At 36.7% G+C, this 24340-nt stretch overlaps 1 protein-coding gene across 1 annotated transcript in view; it reads right to left on the bottom strand.

Moving 5' to 3' along the window:
- Positions 1–735: 735 nt before the first annotated feature.
- The window catches only part of BRWD1 (bromodomain and WD repeat domain containing 1), a 59546-nt gene continuing 35941 nt past the window's right edge, over positions 736–24340 (bottom strand). The window contains exons 30-41 of the mRNA XM_086477657.1: positions 21179–21334; positions 20768–20888; positions 19034–19159; positions 18292–18367; positions 16996–17040; positions 16209–16355; positions 14908–15060; positions 14457–14626; positions 12637–12872; positions 11295–11486; positions 9856–10836; positions 736–2682 (exon numbers count right to left, since the gene is read on the bottom strand). Coding sequence (XP_086333783.1) covers positions 1532–2682; positions 9856–10836; positions 11295–11486; positions 12637–12872; positions 14457–14626; positions 14908–15060; positions 16209–16355; positions 16996–17040; positions 18292–18367; positions 19034–19159; positions 20768–20888; positions 21179–21334 — 3554 coding nt within the window. The 3' untranslated portion in view covers positions 736–1531. The remainder of the gene's footprint in view (positions 2683–9855; positions 10837–11294; positions 11487–12636; positions 12873–14456; positions 14627–14907; positions 15061–16208; positions 16356–16995; positions 17041–18291; positions 18368–19033; positions 19160–20767; positions 20889–21178; positions 21335–24340) is intronic.

The following is a 24340-nucleotide window of genomic DNA, read 5'->3' as shown; positions in this document are numbered from 1 at the left end:
GTTCTAGTTGCACGTTATCAACAATGGAAGTACGGAACATTTAACAGCTGTACTGATAACAAGTACTGCTACAAGTCCTGGCATTAACGACTGTGTTTATGCAGCTGCAGTAACTTTTCTTCCCCCAAAACCCTTCAAGATGCTACTACCAGTCTGACCTGCTGCAAAACTCATTCACAAGCTTGCTATTTCAGTTAAAATGCGCTGGGTTAGGATAAATCTAATATTCTATTGTATCTCCTATTGAACAATGAGATCAGGAATCACTAATAAGTGTGAGAAAGGGAACCAGCAGAGCAGAGGGAGGAAACCTGTGGTGGAGAGTGGGAAAGGAGCAGAGTTGACAGAGCGGCTGGTGTTGGACTGAAGGCAGCAATCGCGGGGCTTCCACCAGCACGGCTCCAGGGAAAAGCAAGGGAAGAGTTTAGAGCTGCGATGCATTCTCGTAGTCAATACATAGCCAACCAAGAATTCACACATTTTTCCTGGAGAAATTTCCCCCTATCTTCTATCCAAGAATTATTTCTTGTCAACAACAGCCACCCTGGGACATTCTGAAAACAGGAGATGTACTGCAATGATCAGAAACTGATATGGTTTAATCAATGAGAAGTCTAACATTGAAGCACTTAAAAGTTTAAATATGGAAAAAACAACAGAAATGTAGCAAAAAGGTCTGGAATGTCAGAATCCTTCACCTCAAGCTTTTCACGCATAAAGAAAACAGAACAAGTGTTTTGTTTGTTTTTCTATTTTATAAAGAAAACACACAAAAACCCTTAGGCCCAAGAGTTCACCTGCATTTCATATTCTTAAGTTTACAGTATAGAAGTCACATTAATGATGATAGTACTACCTGTCAGCATAAACCCTCTCTTCGCCAGCACCAACACGCCTTTGTAACTGGCAAATATGCTTTTTCACTGGTAACTGGTTCTGGTTGCACGTTATCAACAATGGAAGTACAGAACATTTAACAGCTGTACTGATAACAAGTTGTAAAGTTATTTGCCTAGTGACCGCTCATCACTTTTGATGCGATGCTAGCATCTGCCAGAATTTTATAGTGTATAGTATTATTCATAAGCCTGTTCCTATTGTGTATGATTTCACACAGCATTAGAGATGTTTGAAATCTGTTCTTGAACGTTGTATGACCTAGGTAGTATTCCATTGCAGCACCCATAACAATAATACTCAACATACTGCTATTAACCTGTTGTGCAGTGTTTTAACATTTTTTTTTTTTTAACTCTTGTTATATGTAATAAAATACCAGTAAAGACAAAAAATTGCCCCTATAATGAGGCACATTTTGGCATCTGTGCTAAATGCTGCTACATGGGCAGGCAAGTGCAAGTCAAAATATGAAAAGGAGAAAGTCATCATCTAATCACATTCATAACTTTTTCATAGAAAAATATAAATATATTCCCTGAAATGTAGGACAAAGAAGAGCCAGCATCCATCATGAGTTCTAGTGCTATTACCATAAAAAAAAAAAAAAGTGGGCTGGCTTTTCCGTTTAAGGTTACGTTTCGCAATCTACATCATCTAAACCTCTGTCATCGTCGTCATCGTCACAATCATCATATCTCACAGTCCGTCTACCGCCATTCCGAGTTCTTATCTTAGAACGCCGATTAGCTCTTCTGTATTTGGTGTATTCCAAATCTTCAGAGTCATTTTCTTGGTTAGGTTTCCAGCGTTTCCTTCGCTGGGGTCTTCTGGAAGGCTTAAGTGAGTTGGAATTGGTAATTTCTTTTCTAAGAATTCCCAATTTCCTTTTCCTCTTCCTCGTTTCTGTGGCATCGCTATAGATACTGTTATCAGTTCCAGAGTCTGAATTAGAAGAACAATTGAAACCGGCTTTTGAACTTCCTGCAGTCCCAGGTGCTTCCGCGTTCTCCGATACCAAGCTTTTTTCATCCATCTTCCCCCCTGTTTCAGATTCTGCTGTGTCTTTGCCATCATCTAATAATTTCGATCTTCTGAAGGAAGCTCTAGATTTTTTAGTTGGTACTTCTCTAATGTTTTTAGTTTTGTGTTTAGCTGAGTCAGAATCTACCTCCTCTTCAGAGCTGCTCGTATGGTGGTTGTGGGCTGAAGTTGACTGACTAGAACTTCCCCAGTTTCTCCCATTTTCCGTCTTGTGGTTTGTGGAATTCTCCTCTGAAGAGTCGTATTTCAGATTTTTAAGAGCTACGGCACATACTGTTTTGTATACCTCCTTGTGTTTATCGTCATTCTGCTTTTGAGTCGCTTTTATCTCTGCCTCAGATTCTGTTTTCTCGTTCTCAGACTCACTAATGTATTTTCTTTTAGGAGCAGATGATTCGGGGCAGGAAAGTTTTTTTCTGCCAGAAAGCTGTTCTTTCTCATTTTCAGACTTTAAGCAAGCATCTACCTCCAAGCTGCCCACCAGTTTCTTCCTGGATGCTGCAGACACGCTGCCATGAAGCTGCCTTCTGTTCTTTTTTACTGTGTAAACACTTTCTGAACTTGATAATTCTTCCTTTGTATCACTCATTATCTTTATCTTATTAGCTGCCAAAGTGGCACATCTGCGTGGATTTTTCTTCTCAGTCACATTAGCCAGCTTTATGTGTTTCTTGTAGTTAATGATACACGTCCTGCTCCGGAGCACTTTTGCACTTTGTCCAGTCTCCTCAGAAGCCGATTCTACAAAACAGATTTAAAAGTTTTTTAGTAACTTACGTTCCTGAAATAATTAGTTTATTAAGCACAACCACCACCACCACCTTTGATAACATACACTGGAGCAATTTTTTTTTTTTCCATTTCAACTGTTATGTGCAATTTACCTTAAGCCTTTACTAAAACCAGTCAGCCAGTCCCACGCACAATTCTATCTCTTGGGATTACTCTTTTGCTTTGAGATAATGAAAGGGTTTGAAAGGGAACATTCTTTAGCATCACTCTAGAAATTACAGATTATGTAATTTAGCAAACAAATGCTTTCATGTTACCAATACCTCTGTCATTAGAAGTTACCATTTTCTTACTCGAATGAACTTTCAAAATGAATTGTTACACATCGTAGACCTTTTTATTCTAAAAAAAGAGATTAGAATATTTTATGTAGACAGAAGCCCCAGGTGGATTTCACAATTTTAGAATTGTTTCACATACATAGAGAACATTTAAACCATTCAGTTCCTTGGCAACTTAAAACAGTAAGGTTGCTTCTAACAGTGAATCCACCATTCAGTATTTTTAATATAGCACTTGCTTCTTATGTTGTTTTAAAACAAATATTCAATCTGTAAATAATGTGAAGGAAGATCAATGGTTTAAACTTTCACCTTCTAAATAAACCAGAACTACTCATACGTATCAATAAAAATTAAAAGCAGAAGTTCTTGTAGTAAATTTATTTGCACAGACTTGATAAAACCCAACAAAAGTCTGCTATTTTAGCAGAAATGTGTTTTGCAAAGTTAGTCTCCCCAAGATCATTGTCCACCACATATTTCTTTGTAGCTGTCACTGATTTTATGAGCGGAACTGATGAACATGTGCTCGATTAAAGCCCTCCATTGTACGAGCCTGTTATCTCTTGATAACAGTTAATTTTATTCTAGCTTAAACTCATGGCTTTTGATGGTTCTCTACCTGTGCTCAGCAAACAGAGGAAAATATCATGGCAGCTGCTGTGAATTTACTGTCTTTTCTAACAGCTTCCAGAAATTATACATGAACACTAGTACTATTTGTGCTGCGTGATTTTTATGGCCAAAACATAACACATTTCTGCTGAATACGGCATAACACTCTATAAAAGGTGAACTAATTCACAGATTAAAAAAATGAAGAGCTAAAGCTTAGATTACAGAACTGTCCTCTGATATTACCAAGCCAACACAACCTATGGCTGCTGCTCATAGCTGTTACGAGGTAAGCCTGAACAGGCAGGAGGAAAGAGCTTTAACATGGTAAATTACACTTAAACAGGAAAATACTCTAAGTAAATGTAGCGATACATCATAACATACTGGTGGTGGCAAACAACAGCACACAAGTTACAGGTACAAATCAACATTTCGACCAGTTGAAAGTGCAGAAATGTATAACCCAACCCAATTAAGATTCCCCTACATCTGCTTTGATCTACACTCACATTCTAGAGGGCAGTTTGAAACAGGTGGAAAAGACTGCTCAGCCTTAATGCCAAGAGCTAACTTAAGCCACTTTGGCCATCTAAAGAAATAAATGTTTAATACTTAAAAGACATCACCTGGAACTATTCCAAGAAAGGCAGCTAAAAGAGAGAAAAGAATGCACAAAATTATTTTAGCCAGTTTTTCACAGAGATAGGTGCTTAGGTGTTTACAGATGCATGTTTTGAGAAAAAAAGCCTTTATCATCATAAACAGATTACGCTTACTTTCAAAGTTTCAGCAGCTAATTCCTAAAATGGAATGCAAGACTAAAGGATAAAGGAGTCCCACCTTTCTGCAACACACTACCAGAACACTAGATCTATACTTTGTATAGAAAAATCTTAAATTGGGTGCAAATTTGTATGAAGCCTATCTTACGTTTTAATTAAAGCTTAATGAAACTGCACAATAAACATCCTGAATTAAATGCTGCAAACGTACAAACAGATTGCACAGGCAGGAAGAGGGAGGATTAAGCAAACTCCACTTCCCACAACAACTGGGAGAGCACTTAAAAGAAAGGCACCAAGATACAAAGGCCTTGTCCACCAAGTTTACCATTGTGACAAGCTGTCCTAGAGTTCATGCCACCAAACTCTAAAGCCTGGAAGTCCAGGCTGCAATACTGGGTAGGAATACCCAGCCATACCTCCAGTCAGATAATCTGCAGCACGTGCTACAGCCCACAGAGTATCTCCCAACCCCTACTGACCAGCTATGCAATTTATGTGAAAACTGTGCTTTACAGTGGGTGGGGTTTTTTAATATATACAAACCCATGCTATATACTATATGTCTATAGAATTGTTTGGGTTGGAAGGGAGCTTAGATGTAAAAGATAATGTAAAAAAGTATACTATATAAAATATAATATGTATTACAGTACTATATATGCTATATTTTAGATACTAAAATATACTACATTTTATATATAGTGTGTGTATATATATTATATATATTAAAAAAATAACCAAAGCAAAGTTTCCACATAAATTGCTTAGCTGGTTAATTGCATAGTATACTGCATTTCTATAGATGACTGTATATATAGTCTATATATAAAGAGAGACTATGTATTTATTTGAAAATAGATATTACATGAACACATATGTGCCTGTATGTATGTATTTAAATAAAAGCAGTACCCAACAATAACTTCTAGGAGTACAAGCAAGTTTAGCTTCCTACCTGAAGTTAACTATCAGCCTCTTTAGACAAGAGCAAAACTACAGCAAACAAGGCTGTGCCAATAGCACATCTGCTGTGCATCTACTGACTGCTGAGGAGAAAAAGGAGCTAGAAAGGGGATGTGCTAATTTAAAAATAATTATGTGACTATCTGCGGTAATATCATCAATTAGATTAAAGATTAGATAAACTGAAGCAGAAAAGTGTTTACAGTAAACACTGTCAAACTGTCCAAAGCTAGCTACCAGTTCATACACAGGACAAGTCACATTTCAAACAAACAAAAAGGGGAGTAACTCACAATGTAAAGAAATCAAAATGCCCAAAAGTTACTTGCCTGTAAGGAACACTGTACAGGACAATGATATATTCCCCTTTCACATGAAAGAAGTCTCAAACTTGGCCCTATGTCTTTAACCATCCTGGTTCTGTACATTCTGGAAACATAACATTAAGTTTTTTACTAAGTTAACAGTATACTGAGCCCTCTCAGCAGATGACTGTGCAATGAGACCCAAACAATGCAAGTATTCCGTTACTGCATTTTATCCCTACTGACTTAAAGAGCATATTTAATGGCATTGTAGAAATTCAGTGATACTTTCTTGCCCCATACTTACCTTAAGTATTTCCTTCAGATGGGGTCTCTTCACTTAAGAGGTTTAAAAGGGCATCAGCTTAAAAATTTGGGTAGAAAAGTGACATTCTGCTGTGCATGCACCTCAACATTTGGGTGGTTAATACAGAGCAGGGGATATTAAACATTTTGTACAAAGTAAGACTGTTCTGAAATAAATGAGCCCCCCTTAAAGCAAAAAGATGGATATTAAAGTAAAAAATATAGTGTTTTCCTTACTAATTCTCATTAAAAATCTTTGGTAATGTTATTATGATCATTAAGCAACTGCAGCTCTTGGCAACTAACTGATAATACATATTGACACAATGTTTGGCACCAACTGCACATGGAAAACAATGCTGAATTTCCTTTCATCATTGGCAGTTTTTATCTAGGGAATGAACGTTGATTATTAAAGCGGCTATGGCCAAAGTAAAAGGATGAGAATTAACAACAACAACAAAAAAGAAATAATCCAAAAAAGTTTAAGAAACAAAATGTGAGTAAGAGGAGTTTTGCTCCAAGTTAAAGCTGGAAGACAAATTAACATTTCACACTCATGGGCATAAAAGATACAATACAGCAGAAACTACAGTTTAACCAGAGTGTTAAAGAATTGGTGAGAAACCAGACTGTCATCAAGCTTTAAAACACTACAATATAAACAGCTAAAACATCCATGTTATATTCAAAGGACAAGCTAAAAAGACCAAAAGCTCAGTGTTGGCTACCCGACATGACAGCTTCTACACATTTCATGGGAAATGTTTACACAAAAAGCGTAAGGCAAGTTTTTAAAATTAACCAGTATTCTCTTCCTCTTAAGAATGAGGTGTTAGACAAGCTTGATAAGCGAAATGTTACCAATCTGCCTACTCCAAAAGCTACAAATTCCCACTAGATTAAGTACTTGTACAAATACCTTCCCTTTTTGCTGTATTCAAAGTCTCTTCCAATCTTCTCAAAGTAATGGTACAAGTGTCAAAAAAAACCAAAACAAAAACCCGAAAAAGTTTTATATTCAACTCAGGAGTTTTGACATGTGAAGCACATTCAAGTAAGATCTTCAATTCTATACAGCTATTAAAAGATCCCTCCCCCATTTTCTTAAGTCTTAGAAAGTGACTATAGCAACATAGTTCTGACAAGTCCAGAGTTCAATAGCCAATTACACAAGCTCTCTACTGCTGCTCCTAGGGCCCATCTGGCATCCTTTCACACTGCTAATGTTAAAACATTGGGAAGCATTTTCAGTATGTTTAGCAGCTATAAATACTTTTTAGTACAAAAGTAGTAAGTATTCCTTGTGGAAAACTGTCAAGACAAATTCATCTTAAGCGTCAATAATTTTCTTCTCAAGATTCTTAAACCGCTGCATTACAAGTGTGTATCAAAGCCACTACCTGAGAGGACACAAAAACGTGAAACAATCAAACTTACAAGGCTGTTAAAAATTTACTCAGTCTGCAAGAAAAAACATATGCTGTCAAAAATAATCCTCTCCCCCACCTTATCTTTTGGCACGGCAGCATTCAGTTGACACTGAACCCTGGAAAGGAAGCAGCTTGGACACAAGAAGATTTTACTCTTTTATAATGCAGTGCTGAAGATGGCTCTTTCTTTTCACAACTGCCAAATTAAGTGATGTAGGAAGTAACTGAAAACACTGATAGGAAGTTTTGCTCCAAAACATGACAGCCTTCAACTCTGATAGAGTATTACGTGAATCAGAAAAATTTAATTCTGCTTTGTATGCTTGGTATAGAAAACAACCAACCAACCAACCCCCTTGATCTTGAATACCTTTTTTTCTTTAATTCCCTTAAAGTCTTTTGATAATTAATTATTTTGGGGGCACTAAATTCCTGTTACGACTAAACAATGCAGACTGCTTTGTTTGAGGAAAGTGGGTGAGGAAGACCGCTGGGAAAGATTAGTCTTTGCACCACAATAAAACAAAAGCTATATAATAAAGTTTTGAAAATAAAAAAGAAATGCTACGTAAAAGTGTGTGCAACAGCTCACACAATACAATCCTGTACATTGAACATATTCATTTTCCTTTTTAGGATAACTGCAAGTCATGAGAGCTCTCAAGGCCTGAAAAAAACTTGCTTTACTCACTGTAAAGCACACTGACAACTTGCACTTGAAGAAAAGTTAGATCTAGAAAAAGCTAATGATCCAACTGCATCTATTGCCCCTTAAGGGTATTCTCTCAAGTCAAGTCTTTTAAGAGTGCTTATGATCTTTCATAATTTTTTTTTTTGGGGGGGGGGGGGGGGGGGGCAGGGGAGGGGGAAGAAACACCAAACCCCCAGCCACAGTTACAATTCCTAAGGAGTTTTTACAGGTTCATAACCTGGTTTCTGTGATTCAATGACAGGTTAGAAAGGATTAGACCAAGCACCAACCTCTGAACAATCTTTCAAATTCTAAGTCAGGACCAATCCCCTAACAATATGAAGGCACATAATATACAGAACCTGGTTTAATAAATCTTAGCATCATTCTGATACGCTTTAAAAAAAAAAAAAACCCAAACAAGTCTTCAAATCATAATGTGTCAGCCAGTACACACAAGCATTTGAGTGACAGACAAAATTAGAGAAAAAAAAACAAAAAGCAAAGAACTAAACCTTTTGAAACAAGTGGAATGGTAAATCTTGCTTTTGCAACTGGAATTTCTGCCCTTCAGTTGGCTGCTGTTAACTGCTTTACAGAGATTTTCTCATGTAATGTCTTATCAATATGACAATGTCATTACAGCAGTAACACGATGCTTCAGTTAGATACAGCATTGCTTAGACACCCATGAGCCTACGAAATTAAAGCAAGCAAGGAACCGGAGGGTCACCACTGTACCAGTAGCAGCACCCAGCCACACAGAACCTCCCCCTTCAAACCCCTCTATGTTAAGTCTGGGAAGAGCTTGACGGGCATCAGAACACTACCAACGCAGCCAAGTGCCTCTCTGTCTTAAGGACACCGCGCATCACTGACAGAAGAAAATCCAGAAGTCAAATGAAGTTACGGGTTCCAGGGTACACCATGGAAGTAAGAATAATTCATTTTGAAAGACTATAATTAAAGTTACTTCAACTGAAAATAACAGTTGTAAGTCTGCTTTAGCACACAAAATTTCAACAGAATATTAAGACCAATCTAAAGTAAGAACTATTATTTCACCCACAAACCCAAGGCAACAGGACTACAAACCAGATGGTTTTTGTTACTGAAATTCTCAAAACAAGGAGCAGGCCAAAGAAAGAGAATGTACTGCTCCTTTTGAGATTTTCTGCTACCTTGAGCTGCATACCATAGAAATTGTTCACAGCACCCTTTAGAATATTGCTTAGTTTGGTGCCACAACCTGAAAGCCAGTGTTTCTCAAATTTAACTGTCACAACACGCACGCACAGCAGTAGGACTTCAGAATAGGTATTTTAGCATTAGTTACTATATACTGCTACACAGATAAACAAGTAAACATGGAAAGAACAATCATGATTTAATTAAGCTTTTCACAGAGAAATCTATCACCTGCATTGCACAAGAACAGCCAGCATTCAGTCTGAATGCTAAACGCCACTGAACTACACCCAACTGTAATAGTTTTCTCCCAGTGCTGTGGTTGGTAACCTCCCAGTTTCAAACCCGCCTAGACTTCAAGACACTGTTGTCATCACCACCGTACCTTACAGTCCTCCTTCCCCCATTCATGGTTATTTTAGAACAACAAGGAACACTATTGCACTTCGTATAGTCCAAATCCTCCCAGTCATTATCCAGTCAGTAATCTTATGTTGTCTCCTTCATCTAGTCAGTATCAAGAGTTAGATGCATTAACTTTAAAAATTTTACCTTTTCTAATGATTTTTGTTTTTCCTTTTCTTTTCCTCTTTTTTGTTTTTGAAGAAGTTTCACAATAATTACTGTTATTGGAATCTGTCTCAGATTCTGTATCAGAAGAGTGATTGAAGCCGGCACCAGGTCTAGATTTTGAACTGCCTGCAATTCTAGTTGGCACCAAGCTCTCCGAGACAAAACTTTTCCCACACTCTCTGTCTTCTGTTTCAGATTCTGCTGAGTCCTCTAAATCACTCAAGACTTTTGCTTTTTTTAAAGGAGGAGCAAGCTGCAAACCACTTGCTTTTCTGCCATTCCACCTATCTGGTTCAGAATCCACTTCATCCTCAGAGTTGCTCACTGCAGGCTGATTATGTGCAGATGTTGACTGGTCAGAAACTTTTTGACTGCTCCCATCCTCTGAATTATGGCTTTTGGAGTCCTCCTCTGAAAAGTCTAGGGTAGGACTTTTCATTTTGGGAGATTCAGAATGGACTGTCCCATGTAACTGTTTATGACCGTTGCTTTGCCAGTTCTTCTGCTTCATCTGTGTGTCTGTCTCAGAATCCGAAGTTCCATTTTCAGATTCACTAACAAATTTCCTCCGCACAGTAGATGAACCAGGTTGAGAAAGAATTTTCCTCTTGGTAAGCTGCTCTTCCATTTCTTTTTCACTTTCAGACTTTAAGCCCACATCGTCCTCAGACCCCTCCAGTAACATTCGCCTGGCTGCAGCTGAAGCATTTCGGTGAGGCAGTTTTCTATTCTTGCATCCAATGCCAATACTTTCTGAGCTTGAAACCTCTTCCTCCACATCACTCATCAGCCTTAACTTATTAGCAGCCACAGCAGCACTTCTGCGTGGAGTTTTTCTATGTCTACCAGTACTATTGCCGAGCGACTCTGATGTCACCACCGAAGTATTTTCAGAGTCACTTCCATATAACTTTTTCCTGACAGTTTTTCTTGTATTCCCATTCTCCTGAAGAAGCGTTCCTATAAAGGAAAGGAGAGAGTAGTATCTTAAATATAAAAATAGCAGCGTCTTAAGTCTTGTCAAATCTGGAACAGGTTCAACCCACAGACATGACAAATATACTCCTAGTAAGAGTTACGTGCTTTTGTTGTCTGCCAAGAGAAATTATTTAGCTATGCCATAAATTTCAGATTCATCCTAGTTTTGTGAAAATTAGAACTTCATTACAAGTTATTGCTTTTCCTTTCATTAAGATATAAAATGCTGCAAGACATTCCCTCTCACTAGGCTCTTGGTTTCTGCCCTCCTCCCCCAAGTAGTGAAAAAAAAGTCTTTTCAAAAGTTGAGTGTAGTATTTTGAGAGGTTCAGAACTACCATCAATCAAAAAGTTAGTATCTTACATATAGGGCAATTAAAAAAACCCACTATACACACTTGAGTTATCTGCCATTCACAAGAAAGCTACTCAAATCTTACCTGTTTGTTTTCTCTGAGCAGCTCGATTTCTAGTTATCCTACGATTGCCGTTCTTTCTCCTACATACACCATTGTGTAGCGGAGGTGACATAAGAGGCACAGAGCTTTCTTTGCTGTCTTCTGAGCTACTTGTAGAGGATGAAGATGAAGAGGAAGTAGATGAAGAAACCAAAGAACCTTCTATTTCACTTTCTGTTAAAAAAATAAATAAATTGTAAAGCAGAACTTCAAATATAGAGCCATCTTCCAGTTAAGAGCTACATTTTGCTGATCCAGGAACTCTTCAAAATTTCCTCACGATGCTACCTTACAATACACTATCATGCCTTAATGTCTTACATGTTTGAAACTGATAGCTCTACAAAATATACCACTCTATATTTATACAGTGTTCAGTGATGCGAAGCTTCTTTAACCTGTATTTGTTTCAAGTAAAGTAACAGAGCTGTTTCCAAACAACAAGAATTAAGAGAAAAGCATGTTAAAAAACCCACAAAACATTCTGACAGATCTCTTCTACTAGGACTCGCATCCTTATTCTTTGAAAGAAGCTGAATTTTTGTCAGAGTGAGGTGTAGGGGAAGAAGGAAAAGACAGGAAAGTTTTTACGGCTTGGGGAACTTCTGTCATTTGCCAATTTTGGATGACAAAATTTATATAACATAAATGTGTGTATAACCTGTATTTTATATAGTACCATTTACCAATTACACTACATTTTCCTCTCAGAGACATCTATTCACTGAAACCACTTTCCTAGAACAGCTGCTTGAAATGAAGAGATTCTATTACTCTATTAGGTAAGACTTAAGAGCATCGAGTAACCACATCGTTAGCAGGTCAACTTTTTCTTATCATCAGTCTTACTCAATTCAGCTTTGTTGTGAATCCCCATATAAAAGCTCCAAAAAACCTACCATCGTCTGGACTGCAAAATGGATATACAACCAAGATAGCCCTCCCTCTAAGAAGCAAACTATCCTGTTCATAGATTTCTACTTAGGTGCAATTTTTCATCAATAGAAGTGAAGTACACTTACTGCATTCTGTGAGATTTTAAAGCAGAAATGTCTATGTTTAGTACACAGATCTTTTTATAGCATTCAATAATGTACTAAGTGTCTGAAATTCATTAAAGTATGCAAAATTCTGTACTACACAAAAACCAAACTGTATAGAAATCTTGTCTAATAAAATTTTACATTAAAAAAGCAAAACTTGTTTAACAATTTAGAATGCAATTGTAAATTATGGCAATTATAAAGGAAAGGAAACATTAGTGGACAATTCATAGATAAGACCAAGATGAAAATCTTCATCTGAAACAGATTCCATTTCTGACCTGATGATAATGCAGAACAATTGGTTAGTGTTGTGGATCTAGCTTTTCCATTCCTTTCAAAGGATGCCAGGCATGCAGAATCAGAGGATTCACCAGAAGAACTATGGTTGTAATTGCTAGCATTCATTTTATGGCTTGCAACACAGGCGGCTCTGCTTGAGGTAGGTTGAGTAAAAGAATCTTCATGCTCAGATTCAATTTTTGCCTGAGACTTTAATGGTTTCTGCTTCAAATTTCTAGTGAAAGGGGAAAGAAGTAAAAGCAACACAGGTTGTAAAACTATGAGAAATAATGGTAATTATGTATTTTAACAATACTTCTCTCTGAAAGCTTAACTAACTGTACGCCATACGATTTTAGATTTATGGAAGGGTGGCTGGATTTGTGAGCCAACATGGTGTGGGACAATTTTAACTTTGACAAGGACAAGCATTTCATTAGTACTTTCATTAAAATAATAGTCTACACTCCTAATGAAATTATAGAAGAGGAGACATTCTTTCTCTGCTCCGAGAAGCACAGAAGTTAGTACTGAATGCCTTCTAGACAGAAATGTCAGTCTTATTGTTCACCAGGAAATTGCAACAGCAGCCTCAATTTCTGTTGAATTCCCAGTCTCTTGTTAATTGCACATAAGCCTCAAACTAAGTGCTATGCATACTGACATTATGCCACAATAAACTGAGTTCCAAAGACACTAACAAGGTGCATCTTTAGAGAAAGTCTACTATCTAAAATAAAATGGAAGTTTGTAGAGAAACTCACTGATTCAATTCTTCCTTACTATATATGCTAGAGTGCTACATGCAGTCCCGGTAAGTCACTTGTTTTCACATTTAGAACTACTGTTTTGTCAGTTGCTTCCTTACAGTCACAGGTTTTCAGATTCTCATCTAGGCACACAAGATGTATATGCTCTTTTTGCTGTCCAAACACTCTCCCAAATAGCCCCACACCTCAGTCCTACTGAGCACCACTGACTTGTTTACAAGTCACATACAATTCTTCAGATAGGAGCAGAAGTGTCGTTTCAAAGGAAAATTTCTGCCTTTCCTGATGTATTTCTTTATTTCTCTGGGAAGAAACAAGACCCAAGGAATATGACAGCAAAACTTAAAGCTCATTGACAGGTATGCCTGTAGCAGAACACAACACATATGCATAACAGAATTTGAAAATGCAGAAGTAATCCACTGAAGTTTTAAGAGAAGAAAGCCAAACAGTGCAAAGAAATGTATTCTTAGATTATTTTTTTTGCTCTTAAAACTCTTATTCCTATCCTTTCACTGCCAGAGAAGAAAGGCTGGACACTAGCAGAAAGGTATATGCTCAGGTTCAACAATTTACCATGTTTAGCTTTTGTATTTTGTCTCACTTCATCCCATATGCAAATCAAGAATACGAGTTAATTGTGTCAACCAGCAGTTATGTCAAAAGCTTGTTTTCCTTTCCTAGAAAAGACCTATCTAGCTACCAACAGAATGCTACAGTAAGTGAAAATTTCTATAAATTCCATATGACTTTTTTCTGTACATGATAAAATACGTAACATACGCAGCTTTGTAATCATCTTAATATATACAGCAAGTAAATCTTTGTTTCATTCCTCATTATTTCAGCCTAAAATACCGGTTTCCTGACGAAAATATTAAGAACACAAAAGCAAAACCCCCACACCTTTTCAATGCTTCAGTCCCTTTGCAGTTTCACAACCTGTTTTATACTACAAAAACCTCACTTTTTTGTGTGTGTGTGTGTGTGTGTCTTTCCTACTGCAAGAGAAGTAATTATAAAAAGTCTTGCTGGAGTTACTTGCTTACCTGAGCATTTTGGTAGGATGCTGCACAGAGCTTTGATTATGAAATCTTCTAGTATACCTCTGGTTTCTTCGTAGTTTTTCATTCTGTTTCTGACCATTTTTGAAATCTGAAACAATTCTTCTTATTTTTTCTTCAAATAGTGCTGACAATCTCAAGGTCATACTATAAATCTAGGTAAGGAAGTGGCTTATATTAAAAACAGAACGTTTCATCCAAGAGTAACATTTCTAAAACTAAAAACTGTACAGAAAAGAAATAGAAAAAGCACAGCACACAATCCTATGCAGCAGCAGATAAACAAGAAATTAACATACATAATATTTTTGTCATACTTATCCCCACTATCTATCCAACCACCAGCTTTATAAAAAGTACTGATAAACAAACTAATTCCAAAATAATACCTCATTTCATTAAGACAAGCATAACCCCCTCCAATATTAACAGCTACCTTTGACTTCTTGTTTGGAGTATAAGATTTTGCATTACTAAATATTAGTCTTATATCTTTGCACAGTTCCATTGGAGTGTCATAATTTCCAGCTTCCAGAGTTTCTTTCACTGTCCCAAAGTCCATTGGAGTGTCTATAATGTGTCTGTAATCCTAGATAAAACATATGAAAAAAGATTCAAGAAGGTATAAAGGAAAAGCAACACTTTCAAATTTTATTTCTATAATTTAAGGGTAGCTAAAGTGACCACAGATTATCTTCACCATCAGCTGGAAACAGAAGCATGTACCACAGCAGACAACAACACTTTGCTGAGACTAGCTGATTTAAAGTCTCCACTACATTATCCCATACAAACTCTGGCTCATTTTCAAGGTCATCTTCAGAATTTCTGAAGGTTCATGAGTTGATACAGTGTCACATGCTTGCACACGCAGACTTCCAGTTTCAATTCTCCTGAGTTGCCTCTATATAAACCACCCAGTAACAGCAAGTCAATGTTTTTATTGTTAATCAAAATGAGAAATAAGACTGCTGTAAATCGTGATGGAATCCTTTGCGTGATGCATTTTACTGAGAAACAAACTGATCTGTTAAAAAAAAAAAAAGAAAAAAACACACCCAAAAAAACCCCAACACAAATCAGAACACCTCTATCTTTCTCTCCTTTTAATGAGTTTTAGAGAACCTCAAGATGTTCTTAAAACCTGAAGTGAAACCCAAACTCAAGATGTGAAGTCCATAGGAAAACAGCTGCATGCTTGTTAAGAAGTTCCTTTCCTTGAAAGTTCGTTGGGTTTTTTGATAAAAAAGAGACTGAAGCGTTAGCAAGAATACCATGAACAGCTAAGAGAAAGAGATGGAATAAATCAGCTTCACAGCTCAGGCTCAGTAAGCAGGTTTTGTAGACTGTCCCTCAAGAAACTAGTTTTAATTACATACATATAGATTTATCTAAAATTACTTCCCTATAAAGGGCAGAAAGAAAGCAAGCAAAAAAAGACTGTGAGTGGTTTCAAGCCATATTTAAGGTATCGGGATATATATCTGCAGTCACCATCACAATCTTTTTGTGTTCCGTGTCCCTATTTTGGTGGATGTTATCTTGATGCAGTGTTGCATACAGCTTGTAGTTCTAAGTACAGAGCAAAGCAACTTTCTTTCAACAGGTTGGGACTAAAGCCATAAAGAGAACAAACAGCTCCAAGAGCAACATGGAGACCGTCTTACGGTACTAAATGCCAAGAGAAAAAACCCCTAAACAATATTTATGTCTACAAGGGTAGCACGAACAACTTACAGGATATTGATCCAAATCAACCGGCTGCCTGAACGGTTCAGAATCTTCACACTGGAAAATTAAGTTCACCAGTTCCATACACTGCTTCTTCCAACAGTTTTCATCATAGCCAGTTTTCACACTTTTTCCTTTTTTTAAGCCCCGTCCCTTGGGGAAAAAAATTAGAAAACAGCACTGAAATACAGCAAGAAAAACTAAACCTGATAATCTGTCTGGAATTATTTCTGAGAAGAAAAATGCACTTCCAAACATATCATTTCGTAACAAAAAGGGTTAAGTATTTACTTTATAACAAATACTACTAGCAGATTTTTTTCCTAATCTTTATTAATAAAAGAAAATTGTATAATTTGTCAGAGTTTACTATCTTTCAAGGTTGTTTTTTCATACTAAATAACTAAGGCACACAAAAATATACCTTCTGATACCAAATTATTCTCAAAAGCTTTGAATATCCATCACTCAAAATATTTTTTTGCAGGCATCTCAGCTGACTGATGCTTTTATTTCAGTACCATACAGATAACTGAAAAGTGTTACACTGAACAGCACTGGTATCAAACAAGTAAGATTTTCCTAGACAACTACACACAATGAGTATAGAAGCATTAATAGACCAAAGACCTATTTAAGCAAAGCTTTTACTTCCTTAATACCATTGGAAAAATTCTATTCTATGGTTGTTATAAACCCAAGCATCACTCCCACAGAATTCAAGACAGTTTGTTAACCAATTCTTCCTGCCAGCCCCAATTTGGGTGTATATGGTAAAGCTTAGCCAACTCACTTTTCTTCTTCTATATGATGTTCTCGGAAGACATTTTTCATCATCCTGCACAAAATAAAAATCAATCATGTTAGAAATTATGTATGGAAAAAATAGCTAGTGAGTGCTCAAAGTATCATTTGATTTGGTACTGCGGTAAAAATAGATTTTTATTCCAATTTCTTTCAATAAAGCAGAAAATGAGCATATCAAAAAATACAACACAGCGTTTGAGAGACTTGGAAAGCAAGATCCTAGATACCACCACTGAAGATTCCCGACTCCAACTCTTCTCATTAATACAAAGGGAAAACCACCACCAGAAATTGCAATGAGAAGACATACATCAGCTTCAAACCCCAATGACTAAGGACTATCAGTAATTCATTTCACTGATAACAAATGTCATAAAACTTTCTGATTTTTGCTTGTCCTGAGTTTAGCAAAAGACATCTTGTGATCAGGTTACTTTTGGTAAAAAGAAAAACCTTACAGTGTGGAAGTACTAAGATGATGTCGAAGTAGCAAGATAAAGAACTAAAACGACTCAACATAATTTCTTCCCTACATATTAACCTGCAAGGGAGAGCAGCTACTTTGCAACTTCACAATGTCTTGTTAGTAAACATCAAATTAGAAATCAAAATGTGAAAAAGACATCAGTTTGGGCAGTTTTGGGTACACTATTAATAAACACTGCAGACAGCATTCACTACATAACAACAGGGCATATTTACTGCTATCAGATTTAAGACAAATGCACTTTATTAAATACTCAAGGAGGCATGCAAATCTGATATATCATTCACGTTGTGGCACACAGAGAAAACAAGAGCCAAAGCATCACTGCAATAGTTAGACAACTTGTCAGCTTTTAGCATTTATGACTACATGAATGACAATTTTGACTTTAGAAATACACAGATGCATATAATTAAAACTACAGTGAAAGACAGCTATTCATGTACTCTTGAAATATTTCTATTACATTACCACACATTAACATACTTCAGAAATACAGTGCCACTCAAACAGGGAAGAATTGTTCTAATTGATGGCATACAATCAGTACAAAACACGTATCTGTTATACTTAACAAATATTGACAACTTAGAATTATTTTAATAAAGCATCTCCTCACATCGTTCCCCACATTCATAATATATTTCATGTTTATACTAACTATGTAAATGTCTAAATACACACAAACATCTATACAAAAATAACTGAGCAGCTTTATCAGAAATATTTGAAGGCTGGTGGTATTTTTCTTACCACCATACATTATTGGAATTATCCACAAAAAAAAACCCTTACCAGATCAGCATCAAGACAATCTTGTTCATCGTCTGTGGTGCTACATAGTTCAAAAATGTTTGTACAGTCCTGATCACTGTAATGCAATTAAATCTCTATTACTGGAATAGCAAAAAACACAGCTATCACTTCCTAGATCAAACCCAGCCACAATCAAAAGCTACACATAAACTGGAAGACTGTAACTAAGAATTAAATGAAATATATAAATCACAAGATTATTATAATAGTAACAAAGTAATGTTATGTCTGAAAAACTGCTATACTGTGCATTTTAGAAGTAGTGAGAGGAGGAGGGTGAAATTAGCATTGGGGATTTGAAAGGGGCCCTCACGCCTGATCTACCTGCAGGAAGATTGCCTACACTAACTTTTCAAAAATAAACCTCTCAGCTGAACTAACTCAGACAGGCTGCAATAGGAACTTCTAGACATGGGCTAGACAGCACAGAACTTACTTTATAGGTTGAGCTACTTTCATGTCAAGTGACATTTTGATCCTCTAAGTACCAGTGAATGCTACTAAGGGAAAAAGTTAAAATGTCTCTATGCTGAACATTCAGGTATTTCCCCAGTTAAGATAATGCTCAAAAAGAATTATAAACTGTCCTGCAGTATATTGAAAAATAGCAAGAAATCAAAAGAAGCACAATTCACAACAAAGGGATATTAAGATGCTTACACTCTCTCACTGTTCAAGAGCATGACTATTCAAGCACTATTCAGATTAAAATGCCACTTACTTGATAAACTTTAAGAGCTGGGTAGTGATCTTTTTTGCAGCCCTAGCAATAGCACTCCCAGGTTCATTGAAGGTCCTAGCATTGCTTTCAATATATCTTACTTCCCAAACCAATGCAGAAATTCTCCTTAAAATTAAAAAACATTGCACCTTTAATAGTAATCAAAAACACTTAAAAACTGCAAAATTTAAATCTTAGTAATTTTCTGTCCACATCAGACTAAGATGTCCTTTGTTTTAAGTCTCATTAGACCAGTCTCAAACTTTTCATTCACATGGAAAAAATGGGAGTATGTGTGTACGTATGTGTACACACACATGCTCACTCAAGGAAGCAAAACCAACAATGCACATCTTTGCTCTCTCATTTTCCACCTCAGTATTGATAATTCATCTTCACAAAGTTTGTGAAATTCTAGCATGCTTTGGTATTAATTGAATTTTAAGAATGAAACAACTAGCCAAGTAAGCACTAGTGTTCGTTACCACTCTGTTAGAAATTATCACTGAAATAATACTGAGGATTGTGGATTCCCTGGATTCTTCAAAAATGCACGTGTTTTTTAAAAAGCTTACATATGACCTTATTCAAAAGAAGGGGGAAAAAAGTACTATTTAACCACCACTGTAAATTATAACATTTATTCTGGAAACATCAGAAGTTGCTCATCACAAAGCCCTGTCAAATGGAACAAGTTGTGTGGTACCCTAGTAATGCTTAACGAATAAACACAATGTACAAGCAATTAAAAAAAGAGAGTGACACGAATCTTAGTCCAATCATATTTTTAAAGACATCTCAGCTATGATGGTCTTTTCTGTCTTCCCTCAAATACCTTGCTTTGAGGCCAACTGACTAGTCAAAGCACTGCCCTCTAAGACAACAGCTTATAGAATTAAAATTGTAACTTGACAGAGAGGAGCTAGCACAAATATGTAATTTCATTTTTATCATTCATCTTTCCAGTTCCTTATAATTGTGATGCAGAGATACCCCAAGTTTGCAGCTCTTGACCTCTTCACGCAACTATTTCCCAAGGCATTATTTCAGTCTTACATAGGAGGAAAACAACTAATGCTGTCTCTTCACTGTACATACAGACACATTGAATGCAAGTCCAGATGAAGAACACCCTTACATTTCTTTTAGAGCTATCCCAGCACATCCAGCAAATCAGAACTTTATCATCACTACACTTCTGTTTCTTCCCTCTTTCCCTACCGTAAGTTTTTATCATTTAAAACACTGGTGGTTATATGTAACATTTCACCTCTGTGTTTAAGCCCATTTCTGAAAGTAATAAGCACTCAAGAGCTTAAACCTCTTCAATTTCAAAGCAACTGAAGTATAGCACTTCAAAATCTGAATTAAGTTTTCAGCACCGAAGTACCTTATTTTTTTTTTTTAGTATTCACAAATTTAAAACAGCAAATTTCTCAAAGAAAGTACGTCACAGTTTCTTGAAACTCTGAAAATAGTACCAATATAGGCTGAAATCAATTTCCTTAAGAACTAAGAAACTTAATAAAAATTAACGTAACAACATCGCAGCTATCAAGCATCAGAGCCCTGCTACAAAACATTAGTAATGCTGAATTCAGGCACTGGACTGTTGATTTTCAGAACGTTTGTAAAAAGAATAATTGCTCTTCTTCCTAAAAAAAAAGTTTAGATCTTCTCTCAACAGACAAATGCAAGGTGATGTTCTCCCTTGTTTCTACTGCCAGTACTAACCTGTAAAATCGGTTAGCCAGTCTTGTCCGAATAGTGTTCAGGTCTGTTGGATAAGCAATTACGGTACAGTACTTGGGATATGTACACAGGTCAACAGGACCAGCAAAAGCTGCTGAAATGTCTGTCAAGAAACAGCAAGATTAATAATTAAACTATTTCTAGGCTTGTATGCACATGACAATTGAGCCAGGTGTTCAATTGCTACGTATAATTTTTCTCGATAAAACAAATGATGTAGAAAAAGATAACAATCTCAATACAGACAAACAGAAGGAACTGCACATAAAAATGTAACAATGTTTACAGTACATTCCGTAGGGAATTTTTAAAGAATGCCCTGGATATTCCAAGGACCTGTTTATAAATGTAGTGGTAGGAGAAAACTACCTAAAGCTTAGATCACATGCTCACCAAGAGTCAGAAGCTGATCAATACCACAGATAATCCGTTCACATGCTTCATCACGAGATCTCATCCCCCACTCCCCTTCTTGGGGTTTGTATAGGAGCTTCTCCACCTCTTCAAAAGTCACCGAAACGCTAGCTCCCAATTCTTCAGGCTGGTCGACTGAAGAGAGGTAGCAAATAGGAAAGGGTAAGAAGCGAGAACGCAAACCAACAAGATAAAGCATCAAGTACTCACGCTTACTAAACACGCATATGCTCATAACCGACAAAACAATTATTGCCTTGGAGTTTGATGCTAAGACTATGGGGAAAAGTAGTACACAAAATGCATACAATAGCAAAGAGGTTCTTTATTTGCCTTTTCTGCAGTTCTGGATTTCCAGAAGACTTTCTTCATCTAAGCACTAGGCTTAAAAGAGGCCTTAAACTCAGAAGAGCTGTTTATCTGCTTTTGTCTCAAATGCACGCCCTAAACGTCACAGGATCGTAACTTAATTTAATGAGTCAGTGTGTGCCCCCTAAACATGTGCAAGATAGGAAATATACCTTCTGACATCCTTCCTGGTGTTAACAACTGATCTTTTGGACAGTTTAAAAAATATTTGTTTTGAACATAGTATATAATAATTTCAAAGCAGCAAGAACTAGTAGAAATATAAACCTGTGATGTATGGTTCTGTGGAAAGACTCACACTTCCAAAGACTAATGCAATCTGGCCAATGCAGAGTGACTGAGTAGGTATGTATTATCCCTGGGTATCTTTACCCCTCAGCTCCACAGATGGTTTTTAGTACATCTGCAGTTTCTGCACTTCCATAGTTTGAGCAAAATTTAAGTTACTTATTTCATTTGAGCACTTGAAAAGGAGCAAGCATGGGAAGGTTCCTCATCAGACACTCTGGGTAGGCAAGATCACTTCTTTGTACTGATCAGGACAACTGGAATTAGCAGATGAAATTATTTTTTATTAGCAGTATAAAAGCATGTAGGTTTATAGCTAGAAACTAACAGCAAGAACTTCCATTAGCATCCAAGAATCTGTCCATTAAAAATGAAAGCAAGAAAGAGCACAGGGTCCTTGTTAGTGTTACGATGACTGTAATCCACGAATATGCTGCATACAAATTACTATATACATTTCAGCTACAACTACTGTGGAGAAAAACCCCAGGCTTTAGTGGGGGATCTCCCAAGTTTATAAAAAGGACTGGTTTTTCCTTCAGCTGAACAGGGTTAGTCTTAATAACCCAAAGTCACTTCTAGTTCTCTGTTCATTATCGCATGGACCCCTACCAATGTATGTCATCCACTGAAACAGTACTAAAGATGAAGAAGTTCAAGAAACAAATGGATAAAATACAAAAAGGTCCTAGGAAAAGCTGAAGGGGCAGAGGTGACGCACTTAGATCATCCTTCTAACTCATCTTTGAGCTGAAACAAATTCTGCAACCGAACTTCCTGAGACAACGCTAAAAGAAAGCAGCAAGTAATGCTTCTACACTTCCATAGGGTTATGTCAAGAGGAACTCAACATGGTATCTGCTAATCCATTGCATAAGTGCTCAAGACGGATTTTCTCCTGCAGAAGTAACAACTAAAGCAGAACGACAGACTAAAACAAAACTCTGTCCTTCTGAACAAGCATGTAGAGATCTCTGCTTTGTGTTCTTTTGTAGCACTCTGGTACATGTGACACAAAACACTTGTCATAACTCCTGGCATGTTATACATATATAACATGTATATACATATGCATATACTTATGTATGTATAGTATGAAAACGGGTCATAAAGCTGAACCCCCCGTACAGGTACGGACAGTGAATATACGCAACAGCCAGTCCACATTAATAGTGGTTTAGTAAGCAGGCTGCCAAAAACTGAACTTTCAGGTCTATATGCACCAGCTTTTCCTGGTCTTGACAGCATTGTCCCTGACAAGACACGAGGTTTGAGATTTGATGCTGTATCTTGATAATCACGAGACAAAAATTTATGCTTGCAGGATAAAAAAGTCAACAAATGAAAGCTGTGACCTGCTAGTCAGTTCAACTTCAGTGCTGTTCTTCTCCCATACATCTACCTTAGTAAACTGAATGAAGAAGTAGTATTTTGAGAAGAGTGGCAAACGTGACGTACAATTTCAATTTGGTCTGTAAGTTATTCTGTTGAAGAAAGGAGAAGGGGTTTAACCCCATTTTATACTATATTATTCACGTAAGAAGGAAGTGATAACTAATACACTGATTTGAACAGCAACTTAAACCACAGTATACAGCATTCAGAAGAAATTGATACGATTTGTCCTGTCAACAAAATAAAACCTGGCTTAAGTTCACATGTAAGGCTTGTGAGCCTCTTAACAATAATATGACTGTTTGTCAGTGACATATCTGGGAAGCATTAACCAGTTCATGATGAATAAAAAAAGCTTCTGTATGCTAGAAGGAGACAGATGTTGGTGATGAGAAAATGGAATGTTTCAATTAAATCTCTGTGTGTGTGTAAAACTAAACTCCTGCCGATTACTTGTTTTCTATAAACTAAAACATATAAAGATTTCAATTTCACATTTTGATTTCAGACTGTTTTGCTTCTAATTTGTCATCACAAGACATGACTAAAGCAGCCAACTAACACTTTGAAGGTTAGACAGAAAAAAATATAGATTTAAACTACACGCAGTAAGGATTTGCTGACCAAAAAGTATTTTACACATATTCTTTCCCCTCTTCCTTATACTATAATGTACTACAACAAACTAGTTTTTTGAAACATGAGATGGTTTGGAAACTTGACATTTGGAAGTAGCAGGTGTTACTGCACAAGGCAGAGCTACACATTTAAAGTATTTCCTTCAAAATTGCTCTGGAAGATACAAAGGGAAAAAATACATGTATATTCAAGGGATTTCACCAAATCTGAAGCAAGGCTGTCTTTAAGAACTTTCTTGCCTAAATGCACAAAACCACACTGCTGACATATGCTGTAATTTAAAGGATACCTATTAGCGTATCAGTTCCACCTGTTAAGCAGACATGCACAAGGGATACTGTACTCAGATGACTCAGTAGCAAGAATCACAAGAAACACAGCAATCATCTAAGGTCCATTCCATGCAGATGTGTGAAATGAAGGAACTAGAAAGAGGGAGAAGCACATTAA

The sequence above is a fragment of the Leptosomus discolor genome, chromosome 1 (genome assembly GCF_034619465.1).
Source record: "Leptosomus discolor isolate bLepDis1 chromosome 1, bLepDis1.hap2, whole genome shotgun sequence".
Taxonomy (NCBI): Eukaryota; Metazoa; Chordata; class Aves; order Leptosomiformes; family Leptosomidae; genus Leptosomus; species Leptosomus discolor.
This window is presented reverse-complemented; position numbering and strand designations above follow the sequence as displayed.